The sequence below is a fragment of the Cavia porcellus genome, unplaced genomic scaffold (genome assembly GCF_034190915.1).
Source record: "Cavia porcellus strain 051 isolate PalLab524CR breed Dunkin Hartley unplaced genomic scaffold, mCavPor4.1 scaffold_14, whole genome shotgun sequence".
In the NCBI taxonomy this organism is placed as follows: Eukaryota; Metazoa; Chordata; class Mammalia; order Rodentia; family Caviidae; genus Cavia; species Cavia porcellus.
Genome location: NW_026947497.1, coordinates 72,264,626 through 72,281,389, shown reverse-complemented (window position 1 = coordinate 72,281,389; position 16,764 = coordinate 72,264,626). Strand labels below are relative to the sequence as shown.

Below are 16,764 nucleotides of genomic sequence, written 5' to 3'. Positions count from 1 at the left end.
TAGTGTGTTGCTTGATACACAGGATGGGGAAAGCAAGTGATCCTTTTGTGCCTTGAAACAGAGGTGAAATTATCTTGAAAATCCATTTCTAGTTAGGCATGGTGTCATAGGCTTATAACCCCAGTTACTGGAGGGCTGAGTTTGGAGAACTACAATTTGGTGACATCCACCACCAAATAAAATTTCAAAAGGACCAGGCATGCAGGTCAGTAATAAGAGTGTCTGCCAAGCAGGAGTGAAGCTACAGATTTAACCCTTGGCATTCAAAAACAGTAACAACAAAAAAACCAGCCCAGGGGCCTCATATTCCAGGGGGGGTACTAAACACTACATTTCTGAGGTGTGGGGGGTATTTGTAACCCTGGCAGCTTTTCAGATAAAGACTTTGTACTACAAACTGAAGGAAAACATCTTATTTATATAGTTTAAATTGGCTTCTACATATTTTTTTTTCCTTACTGGAAATATGTTTGCAGGAAGCAGACGGAAGTGGGGTAAGAGAATACCGCACTAGTGTTTTAAAGATGTACTAGCATTGTTCTTTAAAGAAAAAGAAATACTTCTGTAAGTTCCTAAGCACTTGAGAGCAATAAAGAAACTGTGAGACAAGAGTTCACTGGCTTAACAAATGGATGACTTTATTGAGAGGACAAGATTGGTGTTTACTGCCAACCATCCAGGAAAACAGAGTGCACAGACTTACATAATACTTTGGTTTAAAAATTACTCATAACATCAACATTAAACCTGGTATTTGAAGAAACAAATGAGACATAAATGTAAAACACAAGCCATGAAAACAAGTTGGCGCAGACGAACACAGATGTTCAAGTGGTAGTTAAGGAAGGCTTGAAGACGGCAGTGTGCCTCAGCGACGCTGACCTTCTCAACCTCCTAAGACACAGTCAGCTACCAGCACCATGTTTCTCATCCTCCTGGAAGAGGCTTGACAATGAACAACTTGTGCTGTACGAAGGTGAACTGAAATGGACTGGTGCCATCAGCCTCGTCCAGACCACCCACCAGTCCCTGCCACTGGTCTTAAGGCATCGACAAAGTGTCCCTCGCAGCTTCACTTAATCTCTAAACAGGCATGTGGTGGGAAGCGGCCTCTTTGTTTTCTGACCTCAGACAGGCAGCTACATCTCATCAAGGTTCTGTTATTTCAAAGATGGTTTTGTCTCTGGGGCGTGGCTATAAATCGATGAGTGTGGGATAGCATTTCATGCTTTACAATATTCACATTCCCAGGAGCAAAAGGGGCCTTACCAAAAAAACCTTAGAGAGATTACCCTTCCAAATTGTAAGACAAATGACTGTCACCTTTCCTGAGCAACCTGATTTATAATGAGTGCAAACCTGTACCTTTAAATTTGGCATCTTTTCAAAATACGTATTGTGCTGGGATGGATTCATCTTAGGAGAAAACCCATATTACAGAAAATTCTCACTTTGGAACATCTTTTTTTATATGCTTTTTTCCCACTGTTCCATCTAATTTACAGTGTACCCTGAAATGATCTGTTACCTGTAAGAGGCAGGTAAAAACAGCTATTTCTGAGAAGAGCATTTGGCTTTCAATGTATAAGAAGGGCTAAAATTACAGCCCATGGTTACTTTAGAGACTAATTAAATCAGAAATACAAAAATTCTAACAGCAATAATCCTCCCACCAAATTTAATAGCTAGAAACTATTTTAGCATGTATGGTTCAGGGTAATAAAAATATGCCTTAAGTATATAACATATTGAAGTATATTCTCAACTATTCTCTTCACTGTTCTCAATTCTTACTCTTTGTGAAGGGAATGTTACTCAGCTGTCACGTAACAACTGTTCTGTTCTTCACATTTGAATCTCAACAATGAATACTAGGCTACAAATCATAGTTAATTCTTCCCTGATCTGAAATGCTGAAATCAGCACAGTGTTGGTTCCCAATGTTACAGGAAATTACTTAAAAAGAAAGTTTTTCTAGTTTGCTAAAAATTTTAGTATTTAGCTAAAGACATTTAGCATTTAGCTAAAAACAAAATTTCTAGTTTGCTAAAAACATAATACATACAACTATATTAAATCTATTGAGAAATCTATTGTAAACTATATTAAATCAATAGAACATCTTCGCATGTTCTCAACTTCGTAGGAATGAACGAGGGAATGGTTTTTAAGGCCGGTTATTTCCACAATCAACATGATTACTTACATGATTGTGTCACTGTGTGGCATTAAACAAAATGTATTAAAACCACTCTGGTGTCATCTCTAATAAAGTAAGCTTTCCCAATTTTCTCTTAAAAAAATAGGACATTTTCATGAGCAAATCTCTCATTTCAAATAAATATATGTACTGTTTGTTTTTCTCATCTTTTTGTTAATGGTAAGCATTCTGGTACACAAAGATACTGATTAAATTCTTTTAAATCATCTGAATATCTTCAATATACAACAGAACCTTTGGAAATATCTCCACACAGATGCCATCAAAAAGGAGGTCAGTAAACTCTCATTCTTCAGAATGTGATCACCTGATATGAAGGACCTGGTTAGAAAACTCTCTTTCCTCTTCCAATCTTTTTGGTCATGCTTCCGCTTATTCCAGAGACTGACATGATGTGTCTATTAGTGTCATAGCTCAGCTACAGCACAGTGGGAGAACAGGTCCAAAGCTCAGATAATAAAGATGCTTGGGGATCAAATGTAAATTTTAAACTTCAACAGAGACTTGGCCGTCGTTCACATAGTGGAAGTACACTGACCTTAGTCAGAGTCCAGCTAATTTAAGGCAACACTGTTCCTCACAGATACTGCTGGTGTGAAGTGCAGGACTCATCAAAAAAGTGACTCTGTAATCTGACATTTCCTCAATTCATCCTTACTTCTTGACTTCTCTAGAATTAAGTTTAGCACTTCTGCTAACTGTTGTTAAATTCCAGAGTAACAACAGCCCTCTGGTTCTTTGTGTTAGCAGCCTTTATATATTACCATGGATAACAAAAGCACTGTGCAATAAAAATTTGGATGATGTGCCCCATGCAGTGTTAACAGGAGTCTCTATTTTTCTTCTCCTGATAACTCTTGATGTGCTAAGAAAAAGTTCCCTATCACCAGTAGAATAAGCAGGTATGGCTTTTAAGACTCACAGGCACCAACAGATATGAGGAGAAAATGGCACCATTTTAGAGTCACTTCGCTGACTATGAGCATTAAGGAACAGACATAGCATGTAAAGTCTTGAAAAGTCTTCATACTGCTACTAAAAATCCAAGTTCTGACTTTTTATAACTGTTTCTAAAACGTCTATGCTATCAGAATATGGCACATTATGTATACTGCAATCTACATGAACTACGATCCTTTTCAGTGCTAATGCTCCCTACACAAATACTATCTTCCAAAACAAGAAGTAGGCTTTGACTGCAACCCCTATTCTGTTGTCTTTCCAGCTTTTTATACAGTGGCCTCACTCCTTTGCTAGCCTGAAGACTTAGCCAATCACCACAGTTATCTTCTTGGTATTTCCCTAAGTGATATTTATACAAAGGCAACACTTAAAAATCAAGGCCCGAAAATGTTACCACTTATGTGGCAAATTGAATGCACCATATTATAGTAGGTATTTCCAACTTGGCACAAGACAGATATAAAAAGATGTGACACTATTAAAGAAAAATAATTATCAGTTAAAAGCTATTCTTATACTGTCATGTTTTGATTGTGAAAGATAGAGAATAATTAACAATGAATTAATTTACTCATCATCTAGTTCAGCCTCCAGCCACAGAAAAGAAGAGAGAGAAATGGGTCACATTCAGAATTTTCTTGAGTTCAATGGAAAAAGGCTCAAAGTCATACATTTTGGAATATACTAACCTAGGTGAAAGCAGTTAACACCATTCTCAAGACTGTCCCTCAGGAGCACACCTTTCCTAATTCAGATGCTTCTCTCCAATCAAAATCCCCACATAGTATTAGTTTTGCTTTTGCAGTTCATTAGTATGCTGCTGCTTGCTGGAAAGTCACTTAAAAAATAGTACTTCAATACACAAAATCACATTCTAAAAAATCTCAGTATTTTAAAACACAGGAGTGTACTGTGCAGTCTCCCAACCTAATAATGCTGGTTTTACAGTGGCTTGAACGAAGCCAATTTTTTCCTGTCACAACACTGAACGTGACCCTTATCTAAGCTCTCTTCCCAAGCAATGACTTACAATCAGGCAGGGGAGAAAGTGTACAAGTCAAGACGCCTCAAGATATGGTTCATAACATACTGTGCTTAGTTAGCATTACTACCGTCAGTGGGCCTAGCCTGCGAGAACAGAAATTTAGCAACACAAACATTTCCAAGGCCAACTATTCCTTTACAGCATTTAAGTATAATACATTATGGGCCTAAAAATTAAATTGCCTGTGTTCCAAAAGCAGGAACAAGAATGAAATAAATGTTTCCACATTTATATAAAAATGAAAAAGTAAAAAGCAGAGAACACAGTGAAGTGTCTGGCAGTTCATTAAAATACAGTTGTTGTTATTCCTATCTTCTCCAAGATAATATTTACATTATCTGAAATGAAAATGAATGAGGATATAACTGGGAGAATTAATTTCTATCTCCTTGTTCACATGTAAATAATTACTGATACTCTTAAAAAAAGTGTGCTTTTCAAAAAAAATAAAGAAAATATTTTAAAATTCTTATCTCTTAAAAGCCTAAAAAAAGTAACAAATTCTCAACACTGATGTTGAATTGGCTATCACAAGGGCAACACTACCTTTGGTCACTAAGACAGCTGAGACACTAGTATTAAGTGATCTGACATTTTTTGACTGAATTATGTCAAGTTAACATTTTAAAATAATAAATATTGAAATATATGAAAAAAATTCAGAGAACCTTTAAAAATTGATCACTGTGTGAAATAGAAAAATAAACATTTATAAAATAAAAATATCGCAAATCATTGTTGCCCATTTGCCCAAGTTGATATCAAATAAAAAGGACAACTGTATTTTTTCTTTAGTTACTGTAAAAAAATTTAAATAATGAAAAAAATCACAGGGCAGATAAAGAAAAATATAGCACTACTCTAAGTCAACAGGCTTATAGATATTAAACTTACACTCTGTAATTGACATAATGCTGGCCTTGTCTCCTCTTTCTTCAATGAAGATTTTCCCATATTCGTTTTCTCATAACTGTTCAAAGTGCTATTTCCCCTTTCCTCTATATTCCCCAAATGACTACATCCCTTTTACATCTCGCCCAGAATTTAACTATACAGTGCCTTTTACTCAAGTTCCTGTACGAACAACATGTAAGAGATTTTTAAAATGAGAGATCCAAATGTAACTGTGAGACTATTCTAAATAGCTTCCTGACAATTGCCCAGCTTTAAAGACAGCCTGGTCAGGTAAGGCAAATAGAAGACAGCTTCAGAGGGAGGATAGAGAACTAGCATCCTTTTCTCTAGTCACCTATATATTTCTTTCCTAAAAGTCATACTGAAATGCCAACAATGTCAGATCTGTACAAGGGAAAAGAACAGCAAATAAAACTGAAGGAATATATTATATATATATATATCTTGATTGCTGATTGCCATTTATGTTCACTGAACAGCATGGGCAAAAACACAATTCCATGAGTTAGCAGATAGAAATGATTACGAATTGCTTAAACAGGACTTCCAGTACGAGGAAATATAATGTGGGCCAGTAGCAAAGTCCAGGGCAGTTCAAGTGCTGGATTAAAGGAATATAACAAATATTGTTGCCTATCAACGAATGTGCAGAATCACATATTTGGATAAAGAAACACTTTTGCCTACTTCAAAAAGAAGCTTGCCAATGAACAAATACTCCTATGCCATTTTAGCCAGGAAGAACTTTTATCTGTGGTCAGAAAAATTGATATCTTCACTTATAGGATCATAGTGTCTTAGATCTATATGTAAATACAAAACGAGATAAAGAGTTTCTCATTTTCAGTTGACTATGCATAGCCTGAGGTACTATTTCAATGAAGTTTTTCCAATGACTGCTACATTCATGGTCCACTGACCAGGGCCTTCAGCAAGTCTGGCTACACACAAAGCAATTGCCCAGGAAGATTAAAGAAGGGTTCCGAGGCCAATTTTCCTGTGGAATTACAGGAATACACAACCACCGCAGGCCACGCATTCAGAGTAACATATTTCAACTGCTCCAGCTGTCTCTTTTTAAAACACATATTGGTTCTAACTTTTGTCTTTTCCTTAAAAGAATGTAAAATAAAGGCACTGGCCTTCAAAATAACATATATTAGTATACCTATAAAGCTCTTTCTTATATTCTTTTACTGTGTTGCACCTACATGTTGTATTTTACTTTGATAACTCATCTCTACACAATTTGATTGCCAGATAAATCTAGTCCCTAGAGATCCATATTCCACAGCTAACAAAATGGCATTTTACAGAGTTGTTGGATGCCATATCCCAAGAAGTGTATGGTGTAGGGGTGGCCAATATTCAGAAGCTATGTTTTCTTATACTGCCCAAGTGATCAGAATAGCGAAAACATTAAAATGAATTGAAATTATTTATAGTGAGAAAAACATTGGAAAATAAATCCCAGTAATACAAACACTGGAGGGGAAAAATGTGGAATGCATTCTGTATCATCCAGTAATATCTCCTACAATGAGTCTGTTTCAAGGCAGATTTCCCAATTTTTACTGCTTGTAGTGAAAACCTGGAAGGCAGAGAAAAAGGAAACAGTTAAGGAAAAGAATCTCTAAAATGCAGGCAGTTTTTCACCCTTGCCCAAGCAAGATAATTTATCTTCATTTCTGTGCATTTTAAGTGATTCCTCTTTATTCTTCATTTTAAAATATTTATATATAAATGTTATTTTAATATTATGCATCAAATATATGTAGGAGACAGTAAGACAACCCCCTTATATGAAGCACGCATAATTTTATTTTCAGTTAAGTCGGGGATGATAAAAATTTCAACAACTGATGGAAATTGTGTTGATTTAGCAGTTTTGATAATGACATTTATAGTGTCCAACTGACTATCTTTCAAATGATGTCTTTTATCTGATTCTCAACATCGGCTAAATATCAGAAAGGCTTTTAAAAATTTCAAATGTCTGATTCCTTACCCAGAGATTCTGATCTAAGTTGCAAGAAATATCATCTATGCAAAGGTATTTTTTTCATGCAGCCGTATTTTTTAATGAAAGTTAAAGAAATTTGGGGAGACTATCATTAACTTTGGAAAAATATTAAGTAAAAAACATCACAACTGTAATAACCGATAAACTCCATGAATCAGTAAGACACGAAATTTTGTAAAATCTGCAAACTTCTTTCATATATTTATATGATCATGACAATTCTGGCACAGATATTATATTGCCTCCATTTTGTAGATGAGTATGTTTATATATATATATATATATATATATATATATATATATATATAATTATTCTTTCCATTTTAAAGTTTTACTCCAATGTAAATACTCATATTCTATCCTCATTTTCTTTATTCCATTTTTGTTTTGCACAGAAGTTTTTTGTGTGTGCATGTTTTAAATAGGAGACATTTTAAATCTAATTAATATAGTCACAGGCAGATGGGGAACAATATCCAATACAGGTTGCATAGCATTTATCCAAAATTCTTGGAACCAGAACTGCTTCAGATTTTGGAGTAACTATAGGTTTTACGGGTTGAGGATCTCTAGCTAAAAATCTGAAAACCACTCTAAAAATCTGAAATGCTTTAAATACCACATTGGCATTCAAAATATTACAGATTTAAGATTTGGGAATCACGAATGCTTAACCTGTATTTAAAAAGCAGTACAAAAGGAGTACATTTGATGAGGGTCAGAATCACACTACGGACATCAGTATGGAGATTCTCAAAAAACTAAAACTAGAGGTTCCATTTGGCCCAGCTATTCCTCTTCTGGGTACCATCTTGCAAGAATTAAAGAGTACTATACCAGTGATACATGCATACCCATGTTTATAGCAGTATCATTTATAACAGCTAAATCTTAGAAACAGCCCGTATACTCAGCAAAATGATGAGTGGATAAAGAAAATGTGGTGTATTTATACATAATAGAGTGCTACTCTGCCATAAAGAGGATAAACTGGAGTCACCTGTAGGAAAATACGTCCATCAAGACCATACTTTAAGTAAACCAGACACACAAGTTTAAATACCACACTTTTGTATATGAGACATGCAAAGGGTAAATAAGAAGTGAAATGAAGGCTATTGGAAAGTATGAAGAATATGGTCGAATGAGAGAGGAAACAAGGGAGGAAGCAAGGAAAGGAAGAGAAAAAGGAAAAAAGGATAAAGGAAAACATGGAAACAAAGCTTGTGTGAATGGGGAGGGGATGAAGTAGAGAGGAAGTCGGGGAAAGAGGGAACCAGGATGTGTTATGTACAGGTACAAACTCCTTATGATTAATGTGAACAATATGACAGTATATACTAATAAAAAATTAATTTAAAAAAAGAAACCACCCTTTACGAATCTGACAAAAGCAATGAGGTTCCTCTTCTCAGAAGGAAATGTTAAGTACATAAAAACATCTTGCATTCAGTTTAAAAGTCATTTTTTAGTTTCTATCTCTTGTATTTGAATAAATAAAGAACAATAAAAATGGCCAGACATGATGGTGAACACCAGTAACCCTAGCGCTGCAAGGTCAAGGCAGCAGGATCACAGGTTCCGGTTCCACCTCGCTAACTTAAGCAACTCAATGAGAAACTATAAAAAAAAAAAAAAAAAAAAAAAAAGTGCCAGCCTAGGCTGAAGCCCTCCAACCTGCCGGGGCGTGCAAGAGGGGACATGACACCAGCATGATGATCTGCCGAGATTTTTCTGGTGGTCAGAAGACAGTACCTGGTTTTCCACCATAATGTGAGACATTAAAAAACATCTGCAACTTTATTGTGCACCTTCATCTTACCTTTATGAGAGGACTCTGACTTTGCACAGTGACGTGAGGAACTATGCTGGTTTGTAAAGTGAGGGCCGTTCAGATCCTCAGCTTCCATCTGGGCACCTGGTGGCGGCCTGAAGGAAAGTCAGAAGTTAAGGTAATACCTAAGCGATGGTAACTGTAATTCCACCTCTTACTGCAATGTATGCATGGTAAAAATATTTTCTGTAGAAATCAAAAGTTAAATTGCTTTACAATTCCCTTGGGTGGATGCAAAATCCTGAATAAATTATTTTACCCCTGTGTCCCTTTGTTTTGATATGTAAGGTTCAACCAAAATAAGTATTTTCTCAACACCAAATAAGTGTGGGCCACTGTGGAAGAGAAACTAAAATAAGGCATAATTGCTGCCACTGATAAGAAATTTACTTTGTTTCAGTAGCATTTACTGAGGAAAAAAAGAGGAGAAATAAAAACAGATGAAAAGGGCTTGGGATTTAGCTCAGCAGAATAAGCGCCTGCCTTGCAAGTGCAGTCATGAGTTCGATCCCTGGCACCAAAAAAAAAAAAAAAAAAAAACAGAAAGAAAGAAAAAAAGATGACAATGACGAAGTTAAGGAAAGAAGAAAAAAGATCAAAGAAGGCTGACAGCAGGTAAAGAGAAGGGGGGTTGGAAGGGACACAGCGTGTCCTGAACACAGCGCCTTTACTCCACCAGGTTGGCAAAGCAGTCTTCATCAGTGTGTGGCTTTCTATGTAGTAGAGCTGTAATTTTATGCCCAAAAGTATAAAAGTGCATTTTTATTACTAAAAACTCTGTTTTAATATTTTAACTACTTAAAATATATTTTGAAACATTTGGCAAGAATAAAAACTTCATTTTTTACCTGACAGTATATTCAAATTTTGCATTAAACCGTGGAACTAGATAAGGTTTTCTCAAATATATAACCATGAAGGGCATTTTGTGCTATGTGTAAGTGTTCTCAGATTTGAAAAATTAGTCAGTTTGGCACAAAGGGCTCTGAAATGTAAAAATAAAAGCAAGTCTGTTCACATTTCTCATCCCATCTTTGTAAGCCTCTCTGTGAATATTTAGTTTGTGGAACAGGTCAACAAAGGAAGTAAACGTTTATACACAGTAAGATCTACACTGAAGGCTCTATATATATTATTAACTTGTGGAACGAATCTGCATAGCAGCTGTTATGTACACATTTTAGAGTTAAGACTAGGTTAAATCAGGTAAGAGATCTGTCCAAATTTACAGTTATTAAGTGGCAAGGTCAGCACTCAAGAACAGAATGGAAAAGCCAGGCATAGTGGCACATGCCTGTAATCCCAGCACACTCGGGAGGCTGAGGCAGGATTGTTTCAAGTTTAAGTTCGAGACCAACCTAGGATACAAACTGAGCTCAAGGCCTGCCTGAACTTAGCAAGACCCTGTCTCAAAAAGACAAAAAAAAAAAAAAAAAAAAAAGAACAGAATAGATTAAAAAATTTGTGCAGTGAACAATTACAGAGCTACATAAGCATGTGTTTTCATCAGTGCCATCTGTACACAAGCTATGTATATTTGTGTGTGTAAATACATATATGCACATATATGTGTACATGTCATATGTATGTGTCTTTAACTTTGAAATATTGTTTGAAAATCTTTTTTTTATAAGGGATGCATGTTTTTATATTTTCACACGTCTGTTATTTATGCATATAATTAATGTGAGCATAACATGTGGCATAGGTGGAGGACAAACTGGATGACCTTTCGTGAATGAAGAGTAATTCTGTCCATTTTGGCTAGACCTGGCCCTATCTCCACATACTGATGTGTACAGAGCTGGCTACGCCATTTTCTTAACTCTTCAATTACCTCTAAGCTATGTAAATAGGCCTAGCTGTCGTGCTGGTAGGGAATCTTTGAAGTGACGTGGCACTGACAGTGCTGTCCTCCCAGACTCCCAGAAAACAAGACTGAAGCAGGCAGGGTGAAGAGCACTGGATTGCTCACCCTGTCACCTGGGCTCCAGTCTGGAGACAGGAGGCTAGAAAGCCCTGACACCACACCTTAGATGTCACTACTTCTGCACATCCTTCCCTCTGCATATTGCAGAGGTGACCTCGATCAGGCCACCCATCTAGCCAGCTCATAGCACTCACTCACCTACTTCCTGCCTGTCTCAAGAGCTGGTAATCAATGTCAGTGACTGGATTCTTCACTCTCTCATTAATCTTTACTAGGTGGTCAAAGCTGAGAGGGAACTGCAAATAGCTTCATGATACTACCTTCACATCAATTCACCATCAAGAACAAGCAGTCTAAGCTGTGGAACAGAGCACAGGATGCCACCACTCTTCTAGGATTTCCATGCAAGGATAAACGCATCACTCTAGAACAGCCTCAGTTTTCCTGGGCTGCATTCTTTTTGTTTTTTGGCAATACAGAAAACAGATTTTGGTTTTAAAGTTCTTCTAGGATTTCCATGCAAGGGTAAACACATCACTCTAGGACAGTATCAGTTTTCCTGGGCTGCATTCTTTTTGTCTTTTGGCGATATAGAAAACAAACTTTGGTTTAAAGTTTCCAGGGACTCTACCAAATTATTTTGTTGCAATGATGGTTGTTTCAAAGTTAAGGGTACTTATATCCTAAGCTAGAAAAACTCTAATGAAACAGCAGTTAATATCATAATTTTTTTTTAATTAGGACTACTGCTTCCTGTTTTCATGAAAAGATTAGTATCATTAATTTCATGATATACCTAAAGGCTCTTCAGAATTCATTTCTATGTCACTTCTTCAACAAACCCACCTTGACTCCCAAACCAGGTGTTTCCATATGCTCTCATGTACCCTTGGCTTTCTGTCCGTAGCACTTAACACAATCATAATAGTTATTTGGATAATTATTTGTTTAGACTATAAACTTCATGACAGCTTGAAACAACTGACTCTTGTGAGCTGCTGCTTAGCGTAGTCATGGGCAGTTATTGGGGTTCTCAATAAATATTTGATAAATGATTAAATAAGAGATCAAATGTAATTGATAGTCATAAGAATGTGGTGGGAACTAAACAAGATTTGAAAGACTTTTGTTTTTTATTTTTTCTTTCCCTTTTTAAAAACAGTGCCTAGTTAGGTCACTAAATGCCTGGGCTGGGCTTGATCTTGTAATCGTCCTGTCTCAGCTACTCAGAGATCTTGCCTGGCAAGATCTTTAGGTTTTTCTAAAGTAAAAATGCAATTAAAGACTCAACTAATATTACTGATATAAATTCCTGTTATTAAAACACTTTGGAAATTGAGTTAACTTTTTGTAATTAGAGTTACAATTAATTCAGATTCCAGACTGGTTCTCTATTTCCTTAAGGAAATAAAAATTTGTAATGAATAAATAGTTTGCTTTTTTTCTGCTATTATTACTACCCTATAGTAATAAGCATCTTGACCTATGAAGGTCCATGTTTTTTAGTTCCTACAGCCAACTCTTTCTGTACAAATAACTATACTCTTCCTTCATGATTAAATGTAAAAGAAATCATAGACTTTAACCCAAAAACATATATTTGGAGTGCAAGATTTTTTAACTATGAAAATGTTTCATAAAATTCTTACTCATTTTTGTTTTGTCATATACACAATCTTTCAGTGAATGATATTTAAGACAAATATTCCCTCTACGTCAAAAAAATTTACATTCTACTAGCCATAAGTCATGCTCTACTAATTTATAACAGCTATTTTAATACACATTTAAGTATTAATTTTTTCAATAGGCCAAATATTTTTACAGTATCTATTTATATTCCTAGACTCTTCTATTACATCTGTTGCAGATATTATTGTTGTTCTAAAGGTCAAGGACTTAGAATAACAAAGGCAAAGTAAACCTAAAAATTATCTGAATTCATTTGATTTTTTAAAAAGGGATGATAATCCAGATATATTTACTAAGAATAGATTTTTTATTTTACTTGAGGATATACTAAACTATGTAACTCTAAAACGTAACTTTAATTTCTGAAAGCATATAGCTTTTAAAATAGAGGACAAATACATTTATTTGAAGGAAGCTAGTCCAGCAGCTTAAGTGTAGGCAGTGACAACAGTATCGAAATTTTCAGTATTACAGAACTTACATTTTAAAAATTCTAGTAAATAATCAAAACCAAATTAAAGGCTTTAGTAATTCAGTTTTCAAAATACTAGATTTGATGTTACTTTTGCCTTTTTATTTAAATTAACTTATACTTGAAAACATCAAAACTGTACTTACCAAGAGACTAATGTGATGTGCCAGTGCCTCTTTATCTGATATCATGTTAGAAAGAGATTAAGCACACCTATCTCCTCAAACACGTATCACTTCCTTATGGCCAAAGTTTTGAATATATCTTATCCTAGCTTTCTAAAATATGCAGTTCATCCCTGTTATCCAGTCACCCTCCTGTGCAAGAGCAAGAGCACCCCATAATTTATCTCTATTTACTCTGTTTAGCTCTAATCCTTCCCTATTAGTCTCTCCCCAACACATTCTCTAGTCTTACTTCGTAGAGCCGCTTCATCATCCAATTGCATGCTCTGCAGTTGGGAGGTACACATACCAAAGCCACTGCCCTAGTGAAATGTAGGGTAGTGGAATGACCCAAGGATGTGCCTAGGGTATGGACTCTCATAAGCGTGTTTCAGTATGTTTAAATGCCACGCATATAGTTGTGCACGGCCTAACAGTGACCAGGAAGAAAGCCAATAAAAATTTAAAGCCTGAAATTTTATTTGGGAAAACAGTTAATGTTATCTCTCCCCACCTGAAGGCATAAACTCTGTGAATACATAATTTAAGAATTCTTACAAAAAGCACACCTTTTCTTATACACTTCAGTTTTTTAAGATAGTTCTTATTAGATTTCTATAACCCAGTTTAAGACTGGATATAAAAGCCTGATAATAACACTTCAAGACCTCACACCAGTATTGCAGCTTTCTGGAGCTCAGTCTTTACAAGCAAAGACACCAGCTTAGTCCGCCCAAGCCACCTTGCTCACTGCCTTCCCAGGGGCCAGCTTACCGTGCTGGCCGGTCGGTCCTCCAGCGGTGAGCCTCACTGCTTTCTTTTGATTTGGAGTGGGCTGGCTTAGCAGTTTTTGACTATGGATAGAAAAACAAAAATACACACATATAAAAAAATCAGTAAGGGGGAAAGATAAAGCTTAAAAATATGTACACTATGTCAAATTTTTCCTTAGTAATTTCAGGTTATTTACATTTAGTTGAGCATTACCAATTATTCTTTATACAAACTGTTCAGATGTTAAAAGAACATTATAGCCACAGAGATAGGTTGTAAGGTCACCAGTCTAGCCAAATGGGCAGGTTAGCATACGTGAATGCAAACTTGTACACACAGGTACGCTCAACCACAGGTTAACATAAGAGGTACACAGAAACTCCTAAGATCTGGCAGATACCACGGTCAATGAGATCTACATTTGGCTCTCAAACTTTTTTCTGTGTGTCAGATGAGGGCTGATTATATGTGAGTCAGGCGACTAAGGCACACATAAGTCAATTTTCCAAGAGGAGAACTATACTAGCACCAGTTACAGAATTCAGACACTGCAGAAGTCATGGTACTTGCTAGAAATGTAGCCACCATCCTCTGACTTTTCTGATTTTTAATCCACAAAATACTACTACTCTTTCTTAATTAACAAAAAATCTCACTGTCACATGTGGTGGTTTTAAGTTCAATTTGAGAGACTATTGGTAAGAGGGAGTACTAAGTAAATAAAACTAATAGAAAAATAAAAATGCTTTCATTTGTCTTAAGACTAACAACTGGGTAAATGAACAGAGGAAACAGTAAATACTGAAGTACTAAATATCAACATTCTCATGGATACACACCCTAGGCTGCCTGGTTCCAGACTTAATGCAAATTCTGTTCCTGAAAAGCCCCTGTAGTATGAATTCTTTCTCCACCTGTGCCATGACAAATCTTACACTGTGACACAGCAATGACTGCCAGTTCTAGGTATGCATCTGTCACTTTTCCGTAGACAAAGGGAAGAGAAAGAGGTTCATGGTAGGCATGAAGGAAAACACAAGCACAATGAAAAAGTAGATAAAAGAGCAGATCACTGTGAAAATTTTGAAAGCATATAAAAATACTATATTCTCCTGCAATATAAATATATGAAAACTAAGACCCAGATGACCACAAGTACCTTATCTCAGGCAGTCTAAAGATGAACAAAATGAGTTTTTAGATCTAATGATAATTTCTTAGTTACATTCAGAAAATAAAGTTCATAATAAAGAACTTATATATATTAGATTAACATGTAATACAGGTAATTTGAATATCCTAAATATATTTGTAGAGTTTAAACTAAAAGTAGAGCCCCTTTCTTATTTCTAAATCTGTTTCTATTAAAAACCAAAATACATACTCTACCTTGCACTCTGGGTCATGCTTTTTGTCTACAGATGTCTTCTCCCGCTCTTTGGCTTTCTTGTAAGCTTTCTTTTCTTCAGCCATTAGAAGTCGAGCAATTTCCTAACAAGATTGAGTCACTATTATTCAACGCAGACTCAGGTAGGAAATTACTAGAGTACTTTCAAAGGGTATGTAAACATGAACTTACTTCATCCTGGGCTACTTGGGCTGCTCTCATGTCCTCCTGGGTAGCCTGTGGTAAAAGACCACAGAAAAGAATCACTCAGTTGAAATCCATGCTGCCCACTTTAAAAATCTTACATAGACTGGAACCTGAAACTTATGTAACTAAAGTTGGTAATGGGTTGGTATACACTCACTAGCCAGAGTAGAGGCTTTTCTAACCAAATTCAAGAGCAGGTTCTTAAGAAAATTACCAGAAATGGCTGGGGATTTAGCTCAGCGGCATAAGCACCTGCCTGACAAGCGCTAGGTCATGAGTTTGATCCCTGGTACCCCTCCCCCAAAAAGAAAAGAAGAAAATTGCCAGAAATTAATAATGCAAAGGATAAGCACATTGACTTTCAAGAAAGTTGATATAACAGTCCAATTTCACCCACATGAAATATATCCTGACATCCTTAACAGAAACTTGAAACTGTGGAGAGTACCAATCTTTACATACATTAACTTGATGAAAATAATAATAAAAGAACGATTATATCAATATGCTGCAATAATACCTGTCAACTGCTTGTCCTGCCTGGAGTTTTATTTATTTGTTTCCTGAGACAGGGTCTTGCTATGTAGCTCAGGCTGGCCCTGAACTCATCATGTAGCCCAGGTTGGCCTCTAACTCACAGCGATCCTCCTAAGTGCTGGACTACAGGTGTGTGCACTGCACCCAGCTGGAGTTTCCGAGTTAATATTTTGGCCCGTGTTTGACTGTGGGTGCCTGAAACCACAGACAGTGATCTACGGAGAAGTAAGACCTGCTGTGCTCTATAGTCCCTCATCTTCATTTCTCCACTATCAAAATTTATCAACTGATGGAGAACTATAATGCATATTACATAATCCTACGATTGAGTCAATTCACAAAAACACTACTGATTCCCTCAACTTTTGCCTTAAAATGTACTCACCAAAATTTCTTCTTCCTGAAGTTTTCTGGCAATTTCAGCATCATACCATTCCTGATCTCTGTGGGTCACGCGTGACGGAGGAGCACACACAGCTTCTTTGGTCACCCTTGATCTCATTCCTGAGAGAAAATGTTCAATGCAGTCAGGCAACTCAGGTTGTTTTCTGAAAATTTCTGTAACAAGTTTTGCTTAAATATCCAACACTTGTCCAAACT

The 16,764-nt window shown here is 36.1% G+C and overlaps 1 protein-coding gene across 5 annotated transcripts in view; it reads right to left on the bottom strand.

Moving 5' to 3' along the window:
• Positions 1-612: 612 nt before the first annotated feature.
• The window catches only part of Ccdc50 (coiled-coil domain containing 50), a 62,246-nt gene continuing 46,094 nt past the window's right edge, over positions 613-16,764 (bottom strand). For 3 of the 5 annotated variants that reach the window (XM_013160213.3, XM_013160214.3, XM_063261235.1), the window contains 6 exons: positions 16,550-16,668; positions 15,613-15,657; positions 15,423-15,524; positions 14,034-14,113; positions 8,990-9,096; positions 613-6,735 (listed from right to left, as the gene is read on the bottom strand). In XM_013160213.3, coding sequence (XP_013015667.1) covers positions 6,716-6,735; positions 8,990-9,096; positions 14,034-14,113; positions 15,423-15,524; positions 15,613-15,657; positions 16,550-16,668 — 473 coding nt within the window. In that variant the 3' untranslated portion in view covers positions 613-6,715. Of the gene's footprint in view, positions 6,736-8,989; positions 9,097-14,033; positions 14,114-15,422; positions 15,525-15,612; positions 15,658-16,549; positions 16,669-16,764 lie in introns of those variants that run through there. The other 2 variants (XR_010051672.1, XR_010051673.1) reach the window with 2 other exon arrangements.